The following is a 21,406-nucleotide window of genomic DNA, read 5'->3' on the forward strand; positions in this document are numbered from 1 at the left end:
GCTCTTTGTCACTACTAAATATGTGATTGCATTGAGTTCTGGGCAGGTCACCCTAGAAACTGAGTACATCTTCCAGTCACCATCAGCTCAATTCACAGGTCTAGTAGGAATCTGAATACCTGCCCTCCCATCAACAATAGTTTCTTGTGAAATTTCAAGTTCAGTGTGTTTGGCCGTCTTGTCATATTGGTAAACAAACTGCTCCTCTGTGAACTATTAAGAGTTGTATTTCTTAGATCAGGGGAAGTAGCTTGATAAACCTTTGAGTTTTGAGGACCTATAATTTAGCATACCAATATATGCAAATTAACCAAACATCCATATTCTGCCACCCTTTCTAAATATTCCATTATTCTGTGACTAGCGCGGACAGGAGCATGGGGAAAATGCACAACTCCAAGCTGCCTAGCCAAAGGCAGGTGCCCTGAAGCCCCCTGTGATATAGGTTAGTCAGAATGGCAAGGCTGGAAGTGAGTGACCTGGATGATTATCTAGGCCACCCTTCATTTTAGAGATGAGGAAGTTAAGGTTCAGAAAGCAGAAGTGGACTTCTCAAGGTCACTTGCTGTGATTGTGGTACACCCAGGTTTTCTGTTCCTGGTCCAGTGCTCTCTCTGACATCCTGCAGCAGCTTATCTGTTTCAAGTCCTGTGTAAGATCCCAGAAAACAGGAACCAGCGTGCTAGAGTTTCCTAGTATCCAAAACTCCCTGAAATTTGCCCACATTTAGGAGTGAAAGACTTTTTATTATGATGAAACCCTTATAAGACTTCCCCCTCCCAATCCGTCTCTTCTGAGGCAACAGCTCACACTTATTCAGCACCGACTGTATGCCAGCCAAGTTCTAACCCACAACCAAATGACAGTTACTTTTATCACAGTCCCCACTTTACAGATGAGAAAAGTGAGGTGCTCTGTTTACATATCTTGCCCAAGGTCACAAAGATAATTAGTGGAGCTGGGACTCAAATCCAGGCAGTCTGGATCAAGAGGCTGTGCTCTGGACTCTCTAGAGCTCTCTAGAAGGAGCAGCCTGTTCAAGGAAGGGGAATGAAGATGCCTGTACTAGCCGATGGACTTTTTTTTTCTGATTGACATTTTTGCTACAACTTCACCCTTCAAAGACGTTTGTTCTCCCATCCTCTCTCTACATGTCCCTTCCTCCCTGCAGGAACTTCGTAGACCCAATATATGTGTCACCGACCCCATCTCACCATCTGGGCCCTGTCTCTGATCCTCCCACTCCAACACCACAGCCTCGCTGCCCATTCGCCTGTCAAAGGATGACCAGTTGTCCAGTTTATAAACTCCAATTTGACTTTAATAAATTAAATTCCAGGCCATCACACAGCAATGGACATCATCATCTCCCACTATACAGAGGTGCAGCTCTGCTGTTGCTCCATCATCACACACTCTGTAAATAAAGCCCCTAAAGCCATCTCTGGGGAAAGGCTTCCCATCAGGCTCCTGGCTCCCTCCTTCCAACAGAGCCACTGCTCACAGAGAAGGCATCAAGTACAAAAACGGTAACAAAGGGGGAGGGAGGGCTGAGGAGCAGAAGGGGAGGCAGGGAGGTGGGGAGTACCTGCCCCCCAACCCGGGCACCGGCCCGGCTTTCTATGAGCTGTCAATGTCCTCAGAGGCAGACATTGGTGCTGGTCGGAGTGGGGACCTGAGGGAGGTGAGGGAGCCCCATCCGAAAGGGAATTGCCTACCCTCCTGGGATAGGGAAGAAGGGTCACCTGGGAGAGATGCCCTCTGTTACCTGTTCACTGAGGGTCCGGGACCACACATATAAATAGAAAAGAGAATAAATAAGGGAGGAAGGATCAGCTGAGGAGCTGAGCACCCCAGGACTCCTCTGAGGGGCCAGTGCCAACAGCAGGCCAGCGGGTCCGAGGAACGCCCACACGCACCAGGACAGAGCCTCCTCTTTCTCCGGACCACCCGCTCCCTCCTCTGTGTCCTCAGCAACGGGTGTCCACCTCTCACACACTTCCCATTGCAAGTCCCCTTCCAACTAGCCCCAGAGCCCAGGGTGGACAGGGCTTCCTGGAACCCAGAGGGCTTCCCTGGCCCAGGCTACCGGGAATCCAGGAAGGGGAATGGAAGGGAATGTGGGGAAGGGGCTGAGAGGATGCCTGCCCTCTCCTAGCTCAGGAGGTGAGCAGGGCCCTCAGAGCTGGGGGCTGGGGTTGCCATTGGCCTTAGGTTTGGATTTGAAGGAAAAGCGCTTGATAAGACGGCGAGAAAAGCTGCCAGCCTTCTTTCGGACGCTGGGTGTGGCCGTCGCGTTGGAGAGGTCATCGTGTGATTGGCTCAGACCGGCTTCCTTCTGACGAGGCCTCCGGCGGAAGATGAGCTTAGTGCCACTGCGCAGGAAGCTCACTGTGAGGGGAGAGGGGAGGCTGAGGCGGAGAGAGGGGTTCCACGGGGTGGGGTGAGGAGGGGAGCAGAGAAAGGACAAGCATGAAGGGGTCCAAGATGCAGAACAGAACAAACATGCCCTTTATCCTTCCTGAGGAAAACATGGTGATGCTCCTGACCACCGCCCCTGAGGTGGAATGTCACGGGGCTGGCTGCTCCGTGAGGACAGATTGATGATTGGGCCTCTTTACTACGGAAAGACAAAGGCGGGGCAAAGGGTGTTCCTAAAAGCCATGAAGGGACAAAATGGGTTGACGCTGACTTGCTGACCAAATTCCAGGATGTGAGCAGGAAGCAGTGTGTCTGGAAAACTTCAACGAGGTAAATTCAGGACGAATATCATGAGAAGGGTGTTTACACGGCAGGCTTCGGACTTAGGACTCTCATTATCCCAAGAAGTGATGCAGGCTTAAATCATAAATAGTTATAAATACTCGTGAGTGATAGACTCACTGGCAGAGGGATGTGGATGTCTGGGGGCAAGCCCTTGAACCTGAGAAATTAGAAATACCACAGCTGTGCACAGACGGTGTCACTGCTAGAGGGGTACTCCTAGGGTTGCCTGGGGTAGGAATTCTTACACGCATAGGGGAGAGAGTTAAGAATGAAAGGAAAGGGTGATGGGCGAGAATAAGGGAAGGAGGATATGCGCTTAGATCCAGGAAGAAAGAAAAAAGGGAGGTAAAAGGAAATATTTTTACATCTCTTCTTATCACCCAAACCTGTTAGATCCAAGCCAAGACTCAAGACATCAAGTTCCCCCCTCTCTACTCAAGCTTGGCTGAAACAGGCTGGGAACTCTGGCATCCCTTAGGGGAGGAAGGAGGAGATTGGCCCGAGGCTCCTATGTCCCTTAGTGTCCAGTGGGACCCAGGTGATGATACTGGGTATAAAAGAAGGGGGGGGCTGCCAATATCTCCCCACCTTTGTGATCCTTGAGGCTGCGGGTTTCCAGCGCACCAGTAGACCCTGTTTCCGACTCAACGTCATCCACAGAGGGCCTCTCAGAAATGTCCGAACGTGTTGTCTCATCTGCTTCCTGGACACTCGTGGGACTGGAGAGGGCATCTAGGGGTCCTGGGGACATGGCTGGTGGGTCTGAGGGAGGTGAAGAGGGACCTCCACTGGGCCCTGCATCATCCTGCATTGAGGCTTCCAGGGATGCCGCATAGCCCAGGGATAGTGCCAACTCGTCCTGGGCAATGGGCACCTGGCAGGAGGGACAAGTTTTAATGGGCAGGAGTGACCAATGAGGGTTCTCTCCCTAGCCCAGCTCCTCTCCCCAGAGCCCCGTTACCTTGGAAACCCCGGAGATGATGAGTGTGCTACGCTTGGTGGGTGTCTTCTTGGCTGCCCGCCCGCTGGGCTCAGTCAGCTGGCGAATGGCTGTCTCTGCTACAGGGTCCAAGCCGTTGGAAAGGTGGCTCTCCCCTGCTGGAGGATGGATACAGGGCATGGCTAGCCTGACTCCTCCCCAGCTCCTTCTTGGACCTGAACTCCTGTGCCCCACCCAAAATGGTTTTTGACTCTGGGGCCCGGGTGCCAACCACCACTCACACTTCCCGATTCCCTACTCACGGCTGCTGCTGTGGGAGGTACTGCTGGGGCCACCGCTCTCGCTCAGCACAGTTGTTGTCTTCTCAGTCACCTCCACCTTGGACGGGGAGCGGGAGGGGGAGTCTGGTGGGTGGGGGAGGGTCAGTGAGCTGGGAGCTGCTTTAGAGTGGCCCCCACCCCCTACCGTCTTTATTGAGATGCAGACTTTGGTTGACTCAGAGGGTAGGGATGACTAAGGGATGATTAATCACAGGAGTGACTAAGAAGATGCCATGGGGACAAAAAGACACCACAGGAACCAATGGGAGCGTGGGAAAGTGCCACGGGGCCCACGAAGGGCTCGGAGAGATGCCATGAAAATGTTGAGTGTGCAGAGATGGCAAAGGGGCCCAGTGGAGGTAGGGGGAATTCCATGGGACCCCTAGGGATGGAAGAAATGTCATGGAGGGCCCCTGGGAGTGGGAGAGTTGCCAGGGAGGCCACTGGGTTTGTTGGAGGGTCCCACAGGGTGCTGGAGGTTGAGGGGCGAGGGCGGGGCAATTGGGCAGCTGGGGCTGGGAAAAGGGAAGGGGAAACACATGTGAAAAAACAGAGGGGGGAAAAAAAAAAGACAGAAGGGAACTTGGGGAGGTGGAAGTGTGAGAATACTGTAGGAGGGGCTGGTAGATCCAGGATTGAAGAGGGAGAGGACTAGTTAGGGAAATGGAGGGATGCAAGGGAAAGTTTGAGAGAGTCAAAGACAATGAGGAAGATGTGGTCGGAAAACAGGGAGAGCCGGAATTAGGGCTTTCCTTGCCCTTTCCCTGTCCAGCCACGGATCTGCAGTCTGGGGCCCCTGGCTAGAGCTGGGCTCCCAGGCTCCTCCTCTTTACCTAATTTGCCATCTACCCGGGGCCGGGACTGGACGGTGGTGACTGTGGTGACAATGGTGCCATCGGGCATGATGGTCCGGTCAAGCTCAATCTTCTTGGTAGGTGTGATGCTGGGGCGTGGAGTGGAGGGGGTGGGAGTGCCCAGGTTCCGGGGGGAGCCCTCCTCATACTGAAGCTGCCGAGGGGTGGAAGTGGAAAGAGGCAGGGCCTCAGAGACTGGTCTTCCCCCCCCCAGCCCGTGTCCTCCCACCTCCCCCCAGGGGCCAGCTTCTCACCTCTACTGCCATGGTGGCTGCCTGCCCCAGGGCTTTACCTGGCCCAGGGGTGAGTGGGCACACCTGTCTTCGGGACAGTGGTCTGGAAGGGGAGGCCACAGACATTGTGGCCTGGCCCAGGAATTCAGCTGGGGAAAGGGGTGGCACTGTGAGCTGGGGCCATGACCAGGCCCCGCTCAGCACCCACCCAGAGGTGCTCCTTCCTGCCCCATACTCACTGTCTCCACAGCTGCTACTCCTCAGCACTTTGAGGATCAGCTCCCGGCTCTGGGGCCCCAGATCCCTGTGGCCAAGAAGAGGTGGGGCAGGGAGGGGGGAGATTAGCAAACTGAATCCACCCTTGAGTCGATCACAGGCCAGAGGCAGACAGAGATGGAGGTAAATAAGATAGAACAAGTGCTGCAATCATCCTCCAAATATGGTCTCTTCCCAAGAGAATGGGATGGGGCTGAGCAGGGACCATACTACTCAGCCAGGCATTCAAATCCTCCATGCTCCTGCCCCATCCTGCCTTCGCAGTCTCCCTCTACGGCAAATCACTCTCTCTTTCCTTTACTCAAGCTGTCCCCTCTGCCATGAACACTTCTCTCTAACACTCTGTTAAAATCCTACTCTTGCTCGAAGGTGTGATTTAAATGCCACCTCCTCCATGAAGCCCACTCTGATCCTTAACCTATGGGAATTAAGCTCCCCCATCTAAGCACTTCCATGGCACTTTGTGTAAACCTGGACTGGAGCACTTATACCACCTTCTTTACGTACACCTGTCTCTGCTTCTAGCCTGCGATCAACTCAGGGCGAGGGTGTATCTTGGTTATATCTGGACTAAGCCAGGCCCTGGCAGACAGTAGAGGCTCACACCAAGGTTTACTGAAAACAGAGCTGATTCATGCCAGGGCTCTGCTGGAAGGCTCTGATCCCCAGTCCAGCTGTGGGAGCAAGGGTGGGGGCTGGGGAGTCACTCCTTACAGTGCCAGGTCCTCGCTCCACTCCACCTCGGGCCCAGCCCTCATGGGCTTGGTCCACTTCTGTTGCACGGGGTCGTCGAGCTCAGCTACACAGCACACTTCCCCAGTGCCTGTGGGGGACCGGAAATTTGAAAATGCTCAGTTCCAAGCTGAGAGGCCACGCCCTTGGCAGGGGCGCCAGGGGCACCTGCAACCATAGCCTCGGCAGTCCCCCAGAAGATTCTGGCTCTCACCTTCCAGCTCACGTCCCAGGTGAGATGCTCGAAGCTGCCTTAGGAATAACCGGGTAGGTCTGGGGATGGCTGGCTGGGCTTGGGGCACCATAGGTGGCTTCTCACTGGGTACCTAAGAGCAGAAGGAGGTAGAAAGAGCAAGAATCCCGACACAGGACCCTGGGGACAGTATGCACGCAAACTATCTGCTTTGAGCACCTACTCACCAGGCCCCCAGGGGCAGAGCAGGCCCTGAGGTTGACCATCATAGCTGGCTGGGTGCTGACTATGGAATCCTCGATCAGCTCCTCGATAGTGGAGAGCTCTACTTGCTCCTCACCTCTCTGCAGGGCGAAGAACAAGGAGGTGAGGCCCCCCAGCTCCGCCTCCCCCTCCCTGTTCTGCCGCTTCTCTCCCAGCCCTGCCCCCTTACCTCCCTGTTCTGCAGCTTGGGAAGCACTGTCAGCCTGAGATCTGGGCGATCCGTGAAGGCCCAGGATACAAGCAGGCCCTCGCCAGGGATTTCCTCCAGGTTGACTTCCAACTGGGGACAGGGGACAAAGGGACTGGGTTGACTTGCCCCACTCCTCCAACTACTCCCAACCCCACCCCCCCAGGACCCTCCCTTCCCAAATTCTGTCTTAGAGAGGAACCAAACTGAAAAGGCTGAGGCAACTGAACCGCCCGCCCCCTCCCCAACTCAGTTTCCCACATCCTCCTCCACCTGTGTTGGTGGCAGTGTCAGAGTGACGTGGTAGGTCTCCATGGAGACGGCAGCGGGGGACTGCTGGGTCACAGAGACTGGAAACATCACCTCCTCAGCACAGAGCTGGCAATGCAGCACCTGAGACAGGCGAGGCACGGAGGCAAGGAGGGTCACACACGGAGGAAGAGTGCTCAACTTGGCCCTGTCCTGTCCTGCCCGACAACGGGTCAGCAGACCCCTCTCCACTTCGGTTTTCCTTGGGAATCACCTTTTGGGGGTCATAAGCCCATAAAAGAATGATAAAAGCCAAAGACTCCTCTCTCCAGGAAAATACAAATATGCACACATGTACTACAGTTTGCATGTAACTTTAGTGGGATTTTCAGACCTCCTGAAGCCAATCCTGGGATCCCTAAGGCATTCAAAGACTTCAGGTTAAGAACGCTCAGACTAAAGGGAACTCAGGATCAGCCCCCACTCCAGTCCTAAAAGAAGACAGTGCCCATCAGACCCTTACCATGGTGCGCTCTGATTGGTCTGTGCAGGTCACATGACTGATGCTGGCTTTGGGTGGGAGTTGGGGCACCTCCTCAAAGGCGATTTGGATGGAGCTCTGAGGGAGTAACGTGGGCATAGGATCAGGTCTCTGGAGCTGCCCCCCACAGGGCTGGCCTACTCAGTTGCTGGCTAGGCCCTGGCACTGCGGAGGCCTCAGCTGCAGGCTGGCTTCTGGCCCCTCCTTGGCTCAGGGCTTTAGGACAGCAAGTGTTCCCCTTGAAGCCCGCCTTTCCAGGGCCTGCAGCTGCTAGGGAGAGCTGGGAAGCTAGACCGCCTCAGAGACCACATCACCTTGAGCTGAAGACCCTAGACTTCTCCTGGAATGCCAGGAGCCTCCCTCTTCTCCCCCACCTTCCTCTTCATCCCCGCCCTACCCCGGCAGAAAGTTGTGCATAGAAAAAAAATAATAAAGGTGTTGGTGCCACCTGTATATCGTAGCTGGGCAGAGACACAGCTGAGCTAAGGATGAAAGCAGTAGGGCCCCTTATTCAAGACAAGAGCTAAACCTTCTTCCAGATAAATAGGATGTAGAGGCATAAGAGTATGACTCTATCCATATTCTTGGAGATGAAGACTAGCTCAGCCTGGCCTTGGGGAACTTTACCACAGGAACTGGGAAGAAAAGCAAGCTCAGAGGGCTCAAGGGCCAGAGACTTGGCTAATTCCTCAAGGCAGACAGCAGGATGGCTTTAGGGAGCAGAAAGCTGCTTAGCTTAGGTGTTGTAAGAGCTTCCTAATTCTCCCACAGCAGTGGAAGCCAACTGCTGCAGCCCCATCCAGAGAGCAGGATGGGAAGAATTGAGGAGGGGGCACAGACAGCTGGCAGCTCCTCCTAGGGTCTTGGGATGGGAGGAAACAAATCCACAGGGCTCATTTGCCTGGCAAACCAGGGAAAGCCAACTTCTCTGCTACTGTAGCGGTCTTGTTCAAAAGCCAGGCCAAGGGAGATGGATGCTGGGAACGCCAGTCTCCCCACCCCCTGCAAGGGAGGCTAATGTCCAGCTGAGTCAGCTGTCCTGGGGAGTCAGTCCTGACCCGGGGACAAGGTACAGGGAGAGCTGGGTGGAGGGTTGAGTTCACGGCATAGACTGACAGATGCCATCTGGCTTTCAGGTCAGCTGAGCAGAGGAAGCAGAGCAATTTCTTGCGTGGCCACTTCTGTTTCCAGGCATCTGGGGAGCTAGTGGAGTAAAACCCTCAGACTAGTGGTGGCTGGAAATGGAGAACCCTCTGAGCCAGGGGCTAATAGACTGCGAGGGTCAAGATGAGTGTGGACCCCAAGAGAGGGAGGTCTCCACCTCCCACCCCACCTCAGTCTTATGACCACGCTTCCTGTCCCACTTCCTGGGAGGCCAGCTGCCCATGGTGCAATGGGAGGAAGTAGGCTGGGTTAGTCTGTGACTGACCCTCAAGGGGCAGCTCTAGGCTCATCTACTGGGCGGGGCATGGAATGTCAATCTCCTTTCCACCTGAATACCTTTCCCTAAACACAGACACTGCAGGGAGCATGGAGAAGGACGCGTTAGACTGCAGCAGTGAAATTACTGAGGGATGGGGTGGGGGGGAATTCAGGCTCCCCGGAGACCTGCCTGATCACACCAGGGATCTGGGGCATGAAGTGCTGACTGGGTGTGATGGCATGAGGACCAGGCAAATTCCTTCCACAGGTGCACATGTCTCCCTTCTAACCCCCGGCAGCACCACCCACCCACCCAAGCCACACACACAACCAGCACCCAGGCTGGGAGGAAGTGCCCTGGGGCACAGGGATTAGCGTTGCTATGAGAACAGCAAGTTGTGCACTGGTCTGGAGCCAGAGAGTACCTAGACCGCAAGAATAGAGGATTTGGGACACAGCCGGATTTCTACAACCTCCAGCCTCACTTGCACCCTTTTCTCTGATCTCAGAGGAAAAGAGAGGCCATAGGGTTCCCCAGTTGCTCCCCACCCCCATACGTGCCTCCTGGCCTGAGCAGTCCCTCCTCTAGAAGAAAAGGCTGAGTGACGGGACCACCTAGGTCCTCCTGTCCAACTCACCCCATCCCTGCAGGCCTGCTCGTTCAACGCTCGCACCCAAGCCCGCTGCCAGTTCTCCCGGAAAGACTTGAAGGCGAAGAGCGACGCCAGGAGGCCCCTGACGCCTGGCTCCTCAGGGGCGCCGGCCCGAGTCGCCCGCAGCCTCAGCAGCGAGCGCCAAGCGCCCAGCTCCCGCAGGGAGCCGGCGGGCTCGGCAGCTAAGGCGGGTCCCGGGCCCCGGCCCCCGCGGGCCCGCGCCAGCCACAAGCCCCGGGCATACTGCAGCAGCCAGCCCAACACCGTAAGCAGCGAGGCGGCGAAGAGGACCAGCAGGGCCGCCCAGCCCACGTCCCGCTGCCCCCAGTCTGGATCCATGCTCCGCGCGGGCTCAGGTCCCGGTTCCGGCTCGGGCTCAGCCGCTGCCCCGGGGGAGCATGGCCCGGGCGGGCCGCGGGGCGAGGGCGGGCTCCCCCGGGGCTGGGCGCGCGGGATCGGGGGCTCTCCGGGGCTGGGTGCCCGGGACTAGTGGGTGCCACAGATCGAGGAGAGGAGGTTCCTGGGGGATCGCGACGCCGGGGTCCCTCTCTCCGGAGTCCGGGGCCCTCCTCAGTTGGTCCGGCAGTCCAATCCGCGTTAGTCGCCGGCCAGCGCCCGACTCCTCCCACGGCGGGGGCCCCACCGGACCCGGGCGGGGACTCGTCTGCGGGGACTCTGGGGCTCGCAGGCAGGCACCGGCTGCGGGAGGGCTGCGTGCGCAGAGCTGACACTGACAACACGGCCGGCCCCCCCGCCCCCATCCAGCCTTAAAGGAGCCGCACCCGCGGCGGGCGGCGCTTAGTGAGCCCGGCGTTCCAGCGCTAGAAGAGGGTGGGAGGAGGAGCGGAGAGCGGAGGAGGTTCTAGGGTTGGAAATAGGCGGGATCTTTAACTACCCCGCCCCATCCTGGAATCGGGGGTACTCCTGCTCCCCCGAGCTCAAGGCGAGAGTAAGCAAGAGTAATTTCACTCACCTGAGATGACGCCTTTGCTCTCCCTTACGTTCCTTAGCTTTCCATAGTTTGGACGCCTGTGGGGTTAAAAAGGAGGTGACCCCTGTGGATAGCATCAACCCCTTATCCCAACACTCCCAGGCTCAGCAGCTTCTTGGTTCCTATGTCCTGGCGGAAGCTAGGCCCTAGGTATGTAACTGCAGAGCATCCCTCCTAGATAGAAGTGACTGGCAGAGGTCCAGCCGATACCAACGCGAGAGGAGCCAGAACCTGAACCTGGTAGAGGTTGAGAATAGAACATGGAACATTGAACCCCCTCCTCCACCCCCATCCTCTTCCCTCTGGAGCCAGGACCAAGGGACACCCTATTAACCTCCTTGCTCGTGTGGGTTTATTCTGGAGATATTTCCAAAGCCTGGGGCTGCTTCTGTTTTTAAAAATAATTTATTTCCATAGTAACAGCTCCTGCCTATGGAGCACGTGTAGAGGGGGTGGCAACGAGGAGGGAGCTGGCAATGCAGCACTGGACTATCAGTAGATTCAGCCAGAAGACCCTGCCATCCAAATATGTGATATCCCAGCAAGCACCCCAAAAATTATGTTATAGGTACACTCTGGCCTCAGGATCCATCCCTTTTCCTAGATTTAAGGGAATGGATTCCATCCCTATAGGACAGAGGCTTGTCACTGCTTTCTGGAGGCAGGGGAAGGAAAATCCTACAAAAGGATTCAAAGGAATCCCCATTCCCTAAGAGGCCCTTTTTCTCCACATACATATGGCAGGCCTTCCTTAGAGAGGTAAACAGAGAGGCGTTAAGTATCTCTCTCCCAAATCCAGTCGTTAGTCTGAGCAGTGAGCAGATGGGAGTAAACAATGTCTTCTAAAGTGCGGGGTTGCAGAGCTAAGCAGAGCCTGGCAGGTCAGCGACAGGGTGCCTGAGCCACAGGAGTGGTAGGAAAGCTTGGGGCATCCCCAGATTTGACTCTAAGGAATGGGGTAGGGTGATGGGGTAACCTTGCTGTGACCCTGCCCATGCATTATCACTGGACTTCCAAAACCACAGAAGATTCCTAGAGTGTGGATTTTTAATCTTGAGGGGAGAAGAAATGAAGGGAGGAGAGAAATCAGGGACACAGAAGGAAGCTGTCAGTGGGCAGAGCAGCTAGGGCTAGGGGAGCAGGTTATGTGGAAAGTCGTCCAGGTACAGTTTCACTGTGAAGACCCTCTTCCCCCAAGAACCCTTTTCAGGGTTCTTCAGAGTTCATCTCAGGTCTCTGAATTGTTGGGTTTACTTCAACTCCTCCACTGAGCAATTGGTCCTGTGCTGCCAGATACTGCTTCACAATTCAGTCTTATATTAGTCTCTCTACTTAGTCCTCCCAATCTTCCATCCACTTGTTACTAGACCTCTTGTACTTATTTCATTGTGCCTTATAGCCTAGCTGGTTGTTTATATGTCTGTTTTTCCCACTCACCAGAAAGCTGCTTAAGAGTGGAGACCCTGTCTTACTCATCTCTCTTCCCTCATATTGACTCAAGGTGCTTTAATATGATGAAGTAGACTCCCTGGGGAAAACAATTGCATTTATATAACTTTGTGTCCCCACAGTACTTAAAATTTTCCCATGCACATAGTAGGGGTTAGCAAATTCTTTGTAATTTTAAGAAGTCTAACAGAAAATATTCCAATATACATGTAAACACTGAGAATTCCTATATGGTTTCCATCTTTTGAAAACCCATTCATGTCATCCAAGTGGAACGGGAGATCTTGGGGCTTGCTATCAGCTAACAACTTTTGATAAACTGACAGGAGAGAGGTGGGAAGAAATGGTAAAAGAGTAACTCAGCTGCTTCTGAAGAGCCACAGATATGGTCCTGCAAGTGTCATAGATCCAGACTCTCCAAAGCTGTCTCATACGGACTTTTTCAGCACTGTGAAACATTTCTGGGCCAGTCTTTGTCAGGCAATCAGCCTTAATAGTGCATTAGCTTTGCTTACTGGGAGGCACTCAGAGCTCCCCAGTAGGAGATGCGCATCTCAGACCTTGTCTACTCAGCCCAAGAAACCAGCTGAAACTCACCTGATCCATGGGTCCTAGGACCAGCTTCAGCATTTAGGCAAATGCTTTGAACTTGTACCAGGACAGGCACAAAATTTCAAGTGTGGCCAAGTCATGTGTGTGTTTGTTTCTCCTGGTGAGTCTGATAATCAACTGGGCATTTACCATCATGGGAACAAAAATATTCAGATTATATGACAAGTATCCAAGTAACCATGTTCTGATGGTAACATGTATGCATGGATGATGAATCTCCAGTGTCTTGTTTTTGAACAAGTATCCCCTACCCTCTTCCAGGGGGGTGCGTGGGGGAGGGCTAACAATCTCTGGAGAAGAAAGAGACAAAGGTGCCCAATGCCAAGCTGGGAAGGAAGAGTTATTAGGATTGGCCTCCTAATAAAACAGGAAGCAGTTACGGACTGTCCCTCAGACCTCCAGGGAGTCTCAGCCTGCTCCTGAGCAACAAGATAACTGAATGCTGCCTCCTCTGGGGCTCCGACAAGCTCCTCCTTTCCACCTGCTCCTGGCGTCTCACCTTCCCTGTTTGGAAGGCCCTTCCACTCTTGCCACCTACTGAAATCCTTAGAGACACTACTCTTCCTCAAGGTCCTCTCACTTCCCCTGGTCACAACTAATTGCTCTCTCCATGTGCTCCTATTGCCCTCTGTACCTCTTTCAGATCCAGACTCATTATGTGTGATGATGCCTTGTATACAGATACCTGTGTGTCCTTAGCCCCATAGGAACACACTGTGGAACAGAAAACACTTTGCCTCTAGGGAATTTCCAGTCTAAGAGGCACAGATGCACACTCATGCACCCGTGTGCAGGTATACACACACACACACACACACACACACACACACACAGAAAAACAATACCAGTGGGATAATAAGTACTGAAAATTTGGAGGAATACTACTATCAAGTAATTACTGGGATTACTTTATATACATGGTTTGAGTTGTTAATTAGAGCCACCTTCGAGTAGAAAGGACATTTCACATCTGGTTTTGAGAGACAGGAGGGCCTATCTTTGGCCTAAAAGGAGTCAACCTGACCCTGACTCCTTATTCAAGAGTGAACAAAATGTCAGCATACTTCAGTCGTCTCCCGCACTTCCTGGTGATGAGTTCTTCTCTGAGGACTAGAAATCATTTGCCACCTTAGAGCTTGTGTGTCTGTGAAAGAGAATGAGATGCTGGTGAACTGTTATTTGTAAGGAAACAGATGCCAAGCAAAAGGCACCCAACCTGGAGAAGAACCTGCCTGGGAATTCCTCAGACTTACTGGAAGCCAGCCACTTGTGGGTCTGGTTCTCCTACTTAGCTCTTTCCAAAGCCTCAGCCTCACCTCCTCCGACTGGGAGCCTGGCACAGTGCAATGATCCAGGACCAAGGAAAGTCTAGAACGGGGTTAAATCCAAGACCTGAGAGCATGAGGGTACTCCCAGCCCCTACAGTGCTGAAGTATCCCTCAGTGTTGCCCGGCAACTAACTGCTACTGCGGGGGCAGAAGGCGGGTGGGATGATGAAGGAAAAGTACCTGGCTCAATGACATGGAAAAACATGAAGTGGGAGGGGCTTTTCAAGTGTCCGCTCTTTACATTTTACATCATCTTCCAAATTGTAGCTGTGTTTCGGGGAACTGAGTTGTGTTTACCTTGGCTTCCATCCCAACGCTGACTATGTTGGCGACAGGTTTTCTACACTGAGCAGGTGCTGCTCCACATCCTCATCCCGCCTGCCCTCCCCCTTGCTTCCAGTAGCCATCTTCCAGTCTCCAGAGGCGTCCCAGAGTAAACGCGGGGCACTGGCCCTTTAAACGCGACCCGCGAAGGCCGACGGAGCTAAACCTGACGTGGAACGAAGAGTAAGCGGCGTCAGACACGCGGTACAAGGAGGCGCTCATCTTGGAACCGGGCAAGGAGTTTTTCCGCTTTGGGCTGTACATCTTTAATGTGATGTTAGGAAAGTATCCGCCTTTGTTTGTCCTTCTTTAATTGCTTTTCCAATCCCCTCTTGATGATTCAACTCTCGAATAAAGGGTGTAGTTTAAAATCACACTTCTGTCCCTACTCTTATGCCCATATTAAAAATGGCCGCCGCCTTCCACAACGACAGTTGCTCTGCGAACTAGATCCGGGTGGAAACAGTGGGTAGGCAGATGCAGTGGGGCAGAGCCGAGGTTGCTTTATAGAGGCTCGCGGGAGTCCTGAGGGCGGCTCAGGTCAGAGTCGTTGGGTTTCGCTCAGGGGGGTGTGGGAAGATCCAGCCTGTGGGGAGCGGCCACTCCTTACTGCTGGGGCCACGGGGCTTCTGCCCAGCTTGCCCGTTAGCTAAGGAGGGGGCCTACCAGGCCCCCTGGCCGGTCACCATGTGGGCCTTCCCGGAGTTGCCGATGCCGCTGTTGGTGAATTTGATCGGCTCGCTGCTGGGACTTGTAGCCACACTCACCCTCATCCCTGCCTTCCGTGGCCACTTCATCGCCGCACGGCTCTGCGGCCAGGACCTCAACAAATCCAGCCGGCAGCAAATGTGAGGGGCCGCGCGCTGGTCCGGGGCAGTGGGGAAGGGGTGGGGCAGGGGCGGGGACTGGAGTGCTGGACTGCGAGCGGAGACGTAGTGCTAACCCAACAGCCAGCCCGGGACTCTGGGAGGTGGAGGGCAGATCTGGTTAGCATTGGGGAATGGGTGGAGGCGGGAAGATGGGACCCTTGGGTGTATCTGGGACTCCAGTAGTGGTGCCCTTCCCCGCCCCCAAGTCAGGTTATGGTGATGCTTGCACTAGTGAGTGACCACGCCCCCTTTCCTCTTCCCCCTCCCCCCGGCTTGCTGCTGGGCCACAGCCCAGAGTCCCAGGGAGTGATCAGCGGTGCTGTTTTCCTTATCATACTCTTCTGCTTCATCCCTTTCCCTTTCCTGAACTGCTTTGTGGAGGAGCAGTGTAAAGCCTTCCCCCACCATGAAGTAAGTGGGTTAGTGAGGGCTGCTGCCTGTGGCTGGGACTGGGAGCTACTGGAGAGAGTTGGGGTTATTTGGGTGTGGCGGGGAGGGGAGGGACTGAGAACGAAAGAAAAGATGGGAATTCTTGAAAGGAACTGTGAAGTGGGAGTAGGCTGGAGCCATGACCTGCCCGAGCCCTCCCCAGTTTGTGGCCCTGATAGGTGCACTCCTTGCCATCTGCTGCATGATTTTCCTGGGCTTCGCGGATGATGTACTGAATCTGCGCTGGCGCCATAAGCTGCTGCTGCCCACAGCTGCCTCACTACCTCTCCTCATGGTCTATTTCACCAACTTTGGCAACACGACCATTGTGGTACCCAAGCCCTTACGCCCACTTCTTGGCCTGCATCTGGACCTGGGTGAGTAGCACTGCCACTTCTGCCCCTATGGCCCCTACTTCAGGGCACCCTTACCGTGTGAGATATCCAGCAGAGCATCCTTCCTGGTGCTCCACATTCTCCTCCCTGTTTTGTCCCTGTGTTTTCTTAGATCCTTTTGTTGGCCTTTCATCCCATCCTCTATCCTCACCACTTTTCTCAGAAGAATATCCTTAAATTCTCATTCTACAGGTGGCATTACTTCTCTTACTGTTTTCTCCCCCCAGGGATCCTGTACTATGTCTACATGGGGCTGCTGGCAGTGTTCTGTACTAATGCCATCAATATCCTAGCAGGAATTAATGGCCTAGAGGCTGGCCAGTCGCTAGTCATTTCTGCTTCCATCATCGTCTTCAACCTGGTGGAGCTGGAAGGTAGGTGGGATTGGACTAGGGAGAGGAGAGAAGTCTGAGTGTTAAGGAAGTTGCCTGCTATCTGGCTTTGGGGAATTTGTTAAACGTGAGAAAGAAACTAAGATTTGTTAAATGTGAGAAAGGAAAATAGCAGCCCTGTCATTTATAACGGCATTGGCACTAATAGGTAGGCCATGGTCTTCTCCTACTGAGCATAAACAACTTCACAAAACCTCAGAATCAGACAGGGTCACTCTGTGACCGTGATAGAGTAAGACCAAAACTAGATCCCTCTGTAACCATGTCTGAGCATAGACAAAACCACAGGAACGCGGTGCATCTCACAAAAATGACCAAGATCCCCTTCTGGCTAACATGAGTGGTTGCTGCTTCCTTCCGATAACAACTCAATTCCTCTCACTTCTTGGATAAAAATTATTAAGATGCTCAATCATAGCATTATCTCTGCTGACAGCACCCAGTGCAGGGCAAAACTCTGCCTCCTTGAATCCTCCCCAGAATTATTTAAAACAAATTCTATAAAAAGTCCTCCTGGACTTCCCTGGTGGCGCAGTGGTTGAGAGTCCGCCTGCCAATGCAGGAGACACGGGTTCGTGCCCCGGTCCGGGAAGATCCCACATGCCGCGGAGCGGCTGCGCCCGTGAGCCATGGCCGCTGAGCCTGCGCGTCCGGAGCCATTGCTCCACAATGGGAGAGGCCACAGCAGTGAGAGGCCCACGTACCGCAGAAAAAAAAAAGTCCTCCTAACACCTCCTTACTGAGGCATCCCATGGTTCCCCATGGTGTGTGGGTTCCAAAGTTTCTCTTGTTTCAAGTCAGTAAACCCAGCTTTGACTACAGGCGTGTTTCTGGTGGTTTTTGGCTGATGGACATCCCTAAGTACTTACTAAAGCTAAGCACTTTTAAAATGTGATCTCACTTTAAACTCTGTAACAGCTCTATGTGGCAGGTGTTTTCATCAGCCTTTTTTCACAGATAGGAAACTGAGGCTCAGAGAAGTTAAATGTGTCATGATCAAGGTCACACAGTTAGGAAGTAAAGCTGGTATTCAGACCTAGGTCTGAATGGTCTAAACCAAATGTAAGACAGTAACTAGTTTAGGAAGGGTTCATGAAAGAGGTGAAATATTGGGAACTGCTTGGATGACATAAAAGGGGTAGTGAGTTCTTGGGACTTAGAGAGGTGGATGATACAGCTTGGGACAGAACTCAGGGACAGACAAAAATAGGACCCAGGTGTGCAGGGGACATGGCTGTCAACGTTTTCTTCTTTCTTTTTCCCCTGCTTCCAAAGGTGATTGTCGGGATGATCATGTCTTTTCCCTCTACTTCATGATACCCTTTTTTTTCACCACCTTGGGATTGCTCTACCATAACTGGTAAGTAGGCCTGTGGCTAGTGGGACAGCTATTTGAATTTGTGGCCAGTATGGTCCTCCTCACTGCGACCCATCTCCTGACGGAGAGGCTTAACCTGTGCATCTCTGTATTGAGTGTTTTCTGGGTCTTTTTGGTAATATTCTTAAATCTTAAATATTCTCTACCCAATTGTAGCTGGGGGCAGGTACTGTGGAGCCCCTAGGAATAGATGGATTCGGGACCTTGTTTCCTGGAGAGTTGCTGGGAGAGCTGGAATGTCCTCTGAGCCAGAACTAGGGTCAGGGCTAGCCCAGTGCGCAGGGTGTGTGATGTGAGAGAAAGGATTGCTAATGCCTCTTGCCACTGGCTCAGATCCTCTCCCCTACACAGGTACCCATCACGGGTGTTTGTGGGAGATACCTTCTGTTACTTTGCTGGCATGACCTTTGCCGTGGTGGGCATCTTGGGACACTTCAGCAAGACCATGCTACTCTTCTTCATGCCCCAGGTGTTCAACTTCGTCTACTCACTGCCTCAGCTCCTGCATATCATCCCCTGCCCTCGCCACCGTATACCCAGGTAGCCGCTTTGGGGCTTGAAGGGGACATCATAGCTTTTTCCCTTGGGATGCCTTAGACGTTTGCTGTGCAAAGGGAATGGGCCCAAAGAAGGGCTAACTCTTGCCGTGCAGTTAGCCCTTTATACATTACAGAGCACATTTAGTTCCATGATCTCATTTAATGTTCACAGCAGCTCTGATCACACAGAAGCAAGCAGCAGAGCCAGAAATAGATCTCAGGGTGTTTGACTCCACATTCAGTGCTCTTCCTATTAATTAAGCACAGGGAGGAGAGTTCTTTGAGTAGTGGCCCAGTCACATGAAGCTGTCTTCCCCTGCAGACTCAATACCAAGACAGGCAAACTGGAGATGAGCTATTCCAAGTTCAAGACCAAGAGCCTCTCTTTCTTGGGCACCTTTATTCTAAAGGTAACAGGGTAACAAGGAGGTAAGGCTCTAGGCTGCCATTCGGAATTCAGGGAATGGGGAACCTAGGCCTACATCACACCCAAGGGGAGTTTGGAAGCATTGAGCAGATCCCCATTCCTGAAGCGTAGGTATTAGCTGAAGTTCTCTCCACTTTTGACCCCCCAGGTAGCAGAAGGCCTCCGGCTAGTGACAGTGCGCCAGAGTGAGAATGAGGATGGTGCCTTCACGGAGTGTAACAACATGACCCTCATCAACTTGCTACTTAAAGTCTTTGGGCCCATGCATGAGAGAAACCTCACCCTGTTCCTGCTGCTGCTACAGGTGCAATGCTGTTGGTGATGTGACTTACATCTCCTTGTCTCCCTTTCTCTGTGGTTCTTACTGTAGTTCATTTCTTCTTACAGGTCGTGGGCAGTGCTGTCACCTTCTCCATTCGGTACCAGCTTGTCCGACTCTTCTACGATGTCTGAGTCCCCTGGTCCACTGTCCTTTGCTTCACAGCCTCCAGATTTCCTGACTCAGGCCGACCTCTTCCAGACCAAGATTGCCTCCTGGCCCAGGCCTCTCCCCACTTCATTCTCCTCCAGATTTTGTCCTCAGCATTCCCTTTCCCCTGTGATTATTGACATCCTGGGCCATTCTTGCCCTCTAATGACTATTGATTGGACTTCGCCTATGGCTTTCTTCTATTTGCCACTCCCCCTCTCCATCCCATCTTTGCAGCCTCCTAAGGTGGGATACTGTAGCTTTGATGCAATTATCCACAACTCTGACACTCAAGAAATATGTTGGGCCTGGGGATAGAACCCTGGCTGGGGATAGGGACACAGGCTCGAAGGTGACTTGACATATGACTATAAATTAAATATTCTGATGATTTAGCAGACTGGGGGGCCTGTGCTCCCAGTGGTGACAATAAACTGTCGTCTTTTTCTTGTTGTTCCTGTAGGTGTATCTCCTATATAGGGCATTTTAGGGTAGACTGGGAGGGTTGGTGGAGGCATTTCCTCGGAGAGGATGCCTATCTCTCTGCCCCATCCTTTTTCTTTCAGTACATCAGGCCCCTCCTAGCAAGAAGGGAACAGAAAGAACAGACCAGAAAGAACATGTTGAATAAATAGGAAATCCTGCTGCTCAGGTGGCATAAAGGGCCATAAGATCGGTGTTATCTGTTCTCTGGTATGGGGTTGGACTTTCAGGGGGTCTCATTCCTTCCCTTTTTCACTCTCCCTTTGCCAGGCAGGAGGAGGGAGTGACCAGACCTGGGACCGGAGGAAGAGGTAGCCGTAGTGTTGACCCCTTTCCTTTAAAAATCCTAGACCCGCACAGACTTCCCTGAGGCTCTTGAGGTGACTTCAGACTCCACCCTCTTTGTCTTCCGGCTCTGGTCTGGGCTGTAGGGTTTAAATCTGGCGCGCTTCACTTGGATTGGCTACACCCGGGAGTGGTTGGCTGACTGCTTGCTGCCGCTCCTCCTCGCCTTTTCCCCGGGCAAAAGGTTTTCAAATTCGGCCAATTGGCGGGCGCGTTCCCTCAGCTGAGGCGCGTCATCGAAGGGTTAACCGCAGCCAACCGGAGGCGGGTATTGGAGAAAAGAGCCAATCAGGAGGACGCGGGGGTGCGCCCTGGGGGCTTATAAGGGCGGCCCTTGGGCGCGCGCGGCAGCAGTTGGACTGCGGCGGACGGCTGTGCCTTAGTCTCGTGAGCAGCCCTCCTCTCCCTTCCTCTACCTCGCGCAGCATGTCGGGCCGCGGCAAGACAGGCGGTAAGGCCCGCGCCAAGGCCAAGTCGCGCTCGTCGCGAGCGGGCCTCCAGTTCCCTGTGGGCCGCGTGCACCGGCTGTTGCGGAAGGGACACTACGCCGAGCGGGTGGGCGCCGGCGCGCCGGTCTATCTGGCGGCGGTGCTCGAGTACCTCACAGCCGAGATCCTGGAGCTGGCGGGCAACGCGGCCCGCGACAACAAGAAGACGCGGATCATCCCCCGCCACCTGCAGCTGGCCATCCGCAACGACGAGGAGCTCAACAAGCTGCTGGGCGGCGTGACGATCGCCCAGGGAGGCGTCCTGCCCAACATCCAGGCCGTACTGCTGCCCAAGAAGACCAGCGCCGCCGTGGGGCCGAAGGCGCCCGCGGGCGGCAAGAAGGCCACCCAGGCCTCGCAAGAGTACTGAGGGCGCCCGCGCCGCCGCCACCGCCGCCGCCTGGCCCCTCCCCTCGCCACCACAAAGGCCCTTTTAAGGGCCACCACAACGCTCACGGAAAGAGCTGGGCCGCGTCGGGCTCCCGGCCGGGCGGCAGCTCACTCGCCCCCTCCGCGGCCCCGCCGCCGCCGCGCGGCCTGCCCCTCCCCCGCGCGGCTCGCTCCAGCCGTGGCTCGGCGGAGGGCGGCCGTTTGAACGCCGCTCGGTGCCAGGAGCGAGCTCGTGACTCGGCCGGCCTGGCCCCCGAATGCTGATGGGCTGCGGGGAGGCCGCGGCACCTTCTAGAAGGCTGGGCCGGCCGCGCTGACGCAGGGCCGGGGCGCGTGGTGGGGAAGGTGAGTCGGTGCGGACGGCCGCCGGCGCGGCCGCGCGCGTGCGTTCCCCACCAGCCCGGTGCTCCGGACGGGACTCGGTTGACGGCGGAGTCAGTCGGTCACTTCATTTGTCCCGGGACGCCC

The 21,406-nt window shown here is 54.3% G+C and overlaps 3 protein-coding genes across 5 annotated transcripts; 2 read left to right on the forward strand and 1 right to left on the reverse strand.

Annotated features, from left to right (window-relative positions):
• Positions 1–1,300: 1,300 nt before the first annotated feature.
• Positions 1,301–10,349, reverse strand: C2CD2L (C2CD2 like). 2 transcript variants are annotated; one of them, XM_060017808.2, is made up of 14 exons: positions 9,616–10,349; positions 7,538–7,633; positions 7,039–7,158; positions 6,748–6,858; positions 6,542–6,658; positions 6,336–6,447; positions 6,104–6,212; positions 5,353–5,417; positions 5,135–5,262; positions 4,860–5,034; positions 4,009–4,110; positions 3,728–3,864; positions 3,355–3,640; positions 1,301–2,391 (listed from the first exon to the last, which is right to left on the reverse strand). In XM_060017808.2, the coding sequence occupies exons 1-14, from the start codon at positions 9,967–9,969 to the stop codon at positions 2,180–2,182; spliced, it is 2,124 nt and encodes a 707-aa protein (XP_059873791.1). In that variant the 5' UTR covers positions 9,970–10,349; the 3' UTR covers positions 1,301–2,179. The 2 variants fall into 2 exon arrangements, with proteins under 2 accessions (XP_059873791.1, XP_059873792.1); XM_060017809.2 differs by having other exon boundaries at positions 3,728–3,861; positions 9,616–10,340.
• A 4,463-nt stretch (positions 10,350–14,812) lies between these two features.
• On the forward strand, positions 14,813–19,859 carry DPAGT1 (dolichyl-phosphate N-acetylglucosaminephosphotransferase 1). Of its 2 annotated transcripts, XM_060017811.1 has the most exons (9): positions 14,813–15,182; positions 15,494–15,614; positions 15,796–16,009; positions 16,255–16,401; positions 17,695–17,779; positions 18,149–18,337; positions 18,659–18,746; positions 18,912–19,067; positions 19,151–19,859. In XM_060017811.1, the coding sequence occupies exons 1-9, from the start codon at positions 15,022–15,024 to the stop codon at positions 19,214–19,216; spliced, it is 1,227 nt and encodes a 408-aa protein (XP_059873794.1). In that variant the 5' UTR covers positions 14,813–15,021; the 3' UTR covers positions 19,217–19,859. The 2 variants fall into 2 exon arrangements, with proteins under 2 accessions (XP_059873794.1, XP_059873795.1); XM_060017812.1 differs by lacking the exon at positions 19,151–19,859 and having other exon boundaries at positions 18,659–18,765; positions 18,912–18,960.
• Positions 19,860–19,901: 42 nt separating this feature from the next.
• H2AX (H2A.X variant histone) lies at positions 19,902–21,366 on the forward strand. The gene has a single exon (XM_060017816.1). It carries the CDS (start codon positions 20,487–20,489, stop codon positions 20,916–20,918), a length of 432 nt encoding a protein of 143 aa, XP_059873799.1. The 5' UTR covers positions 19,902–20,486; the 3' UTR covers positions 20,919–21,366.
• Positions 21,367–21,406: the final 40 nt, after the last annotated feature.

This window comes from Delphinus delphis, chromosome 8, assembly GCF_949987515.2.
Source record: "Delphinus delphis chromosome 8, mDelDel1.2, whole genome shotgun sequence".
In the NCBI taxonomy this organism is placed as follows: domain Eukaryota; kingdom Metazoa; phylum Chordata; class Mammalia; order Artiodactyla; family Delphinidae; genus Delphinus; species Delphinus delphis.

Bases quoted from the DNA above. Each gene is read 5' to 3' on its own strand.
- C2CD2L (XM_060017808.2), bottom strand. From the start codon at position 9,969: ATGGATCCAGACTGGGGGCAGCGGGACGTGGGCTGGGCGGCCCTGCTG. The intron at 3,865-4,008 runs GTGAGTAGGGAA...TCCATCCTCCAG, and splicing joins TACCTCCCACAGCAGCAGCC to CAGGGGAGAGCCACCTTTCC. The intron at 2,392-3,354 runs GTGGGGAGATAT...CTCCCCTCACAG, and splicing joins CAGCCTCAAGGATCACAAAG to TGAGCTTCCTGCGCAGTGGC.
- DPAGT1 (XM_060017811.1), top strand. From the start codon at position 15,022: ATGTGGGCCTTCCCGGAGTTGCCGATGCCGCTGTTGGTGAATTTGATC. The intron at 15,615-15,795 runs GTAAGTGGGTTA...AGCCCTCCCCAG, and splicing joins AAGCCTTCCCCCACCATGAA to TTTGTGGCCCTGATAGGTGC. The intron at 18,338-18,658 runs GTAGCCGCTTTG...CTTCCCCTGCAG, and splicing joins CCTCGCCACCGTATACCCAG to ACTCAATACCAAGACAGGCA.
- H2AX (XM_060017816.1), top strand. From the start codon at position 20,487: ATGTCGGGCCGCGGCAAGACAGGCGGTAAGGCCCGCGCCAAGGCCAAG.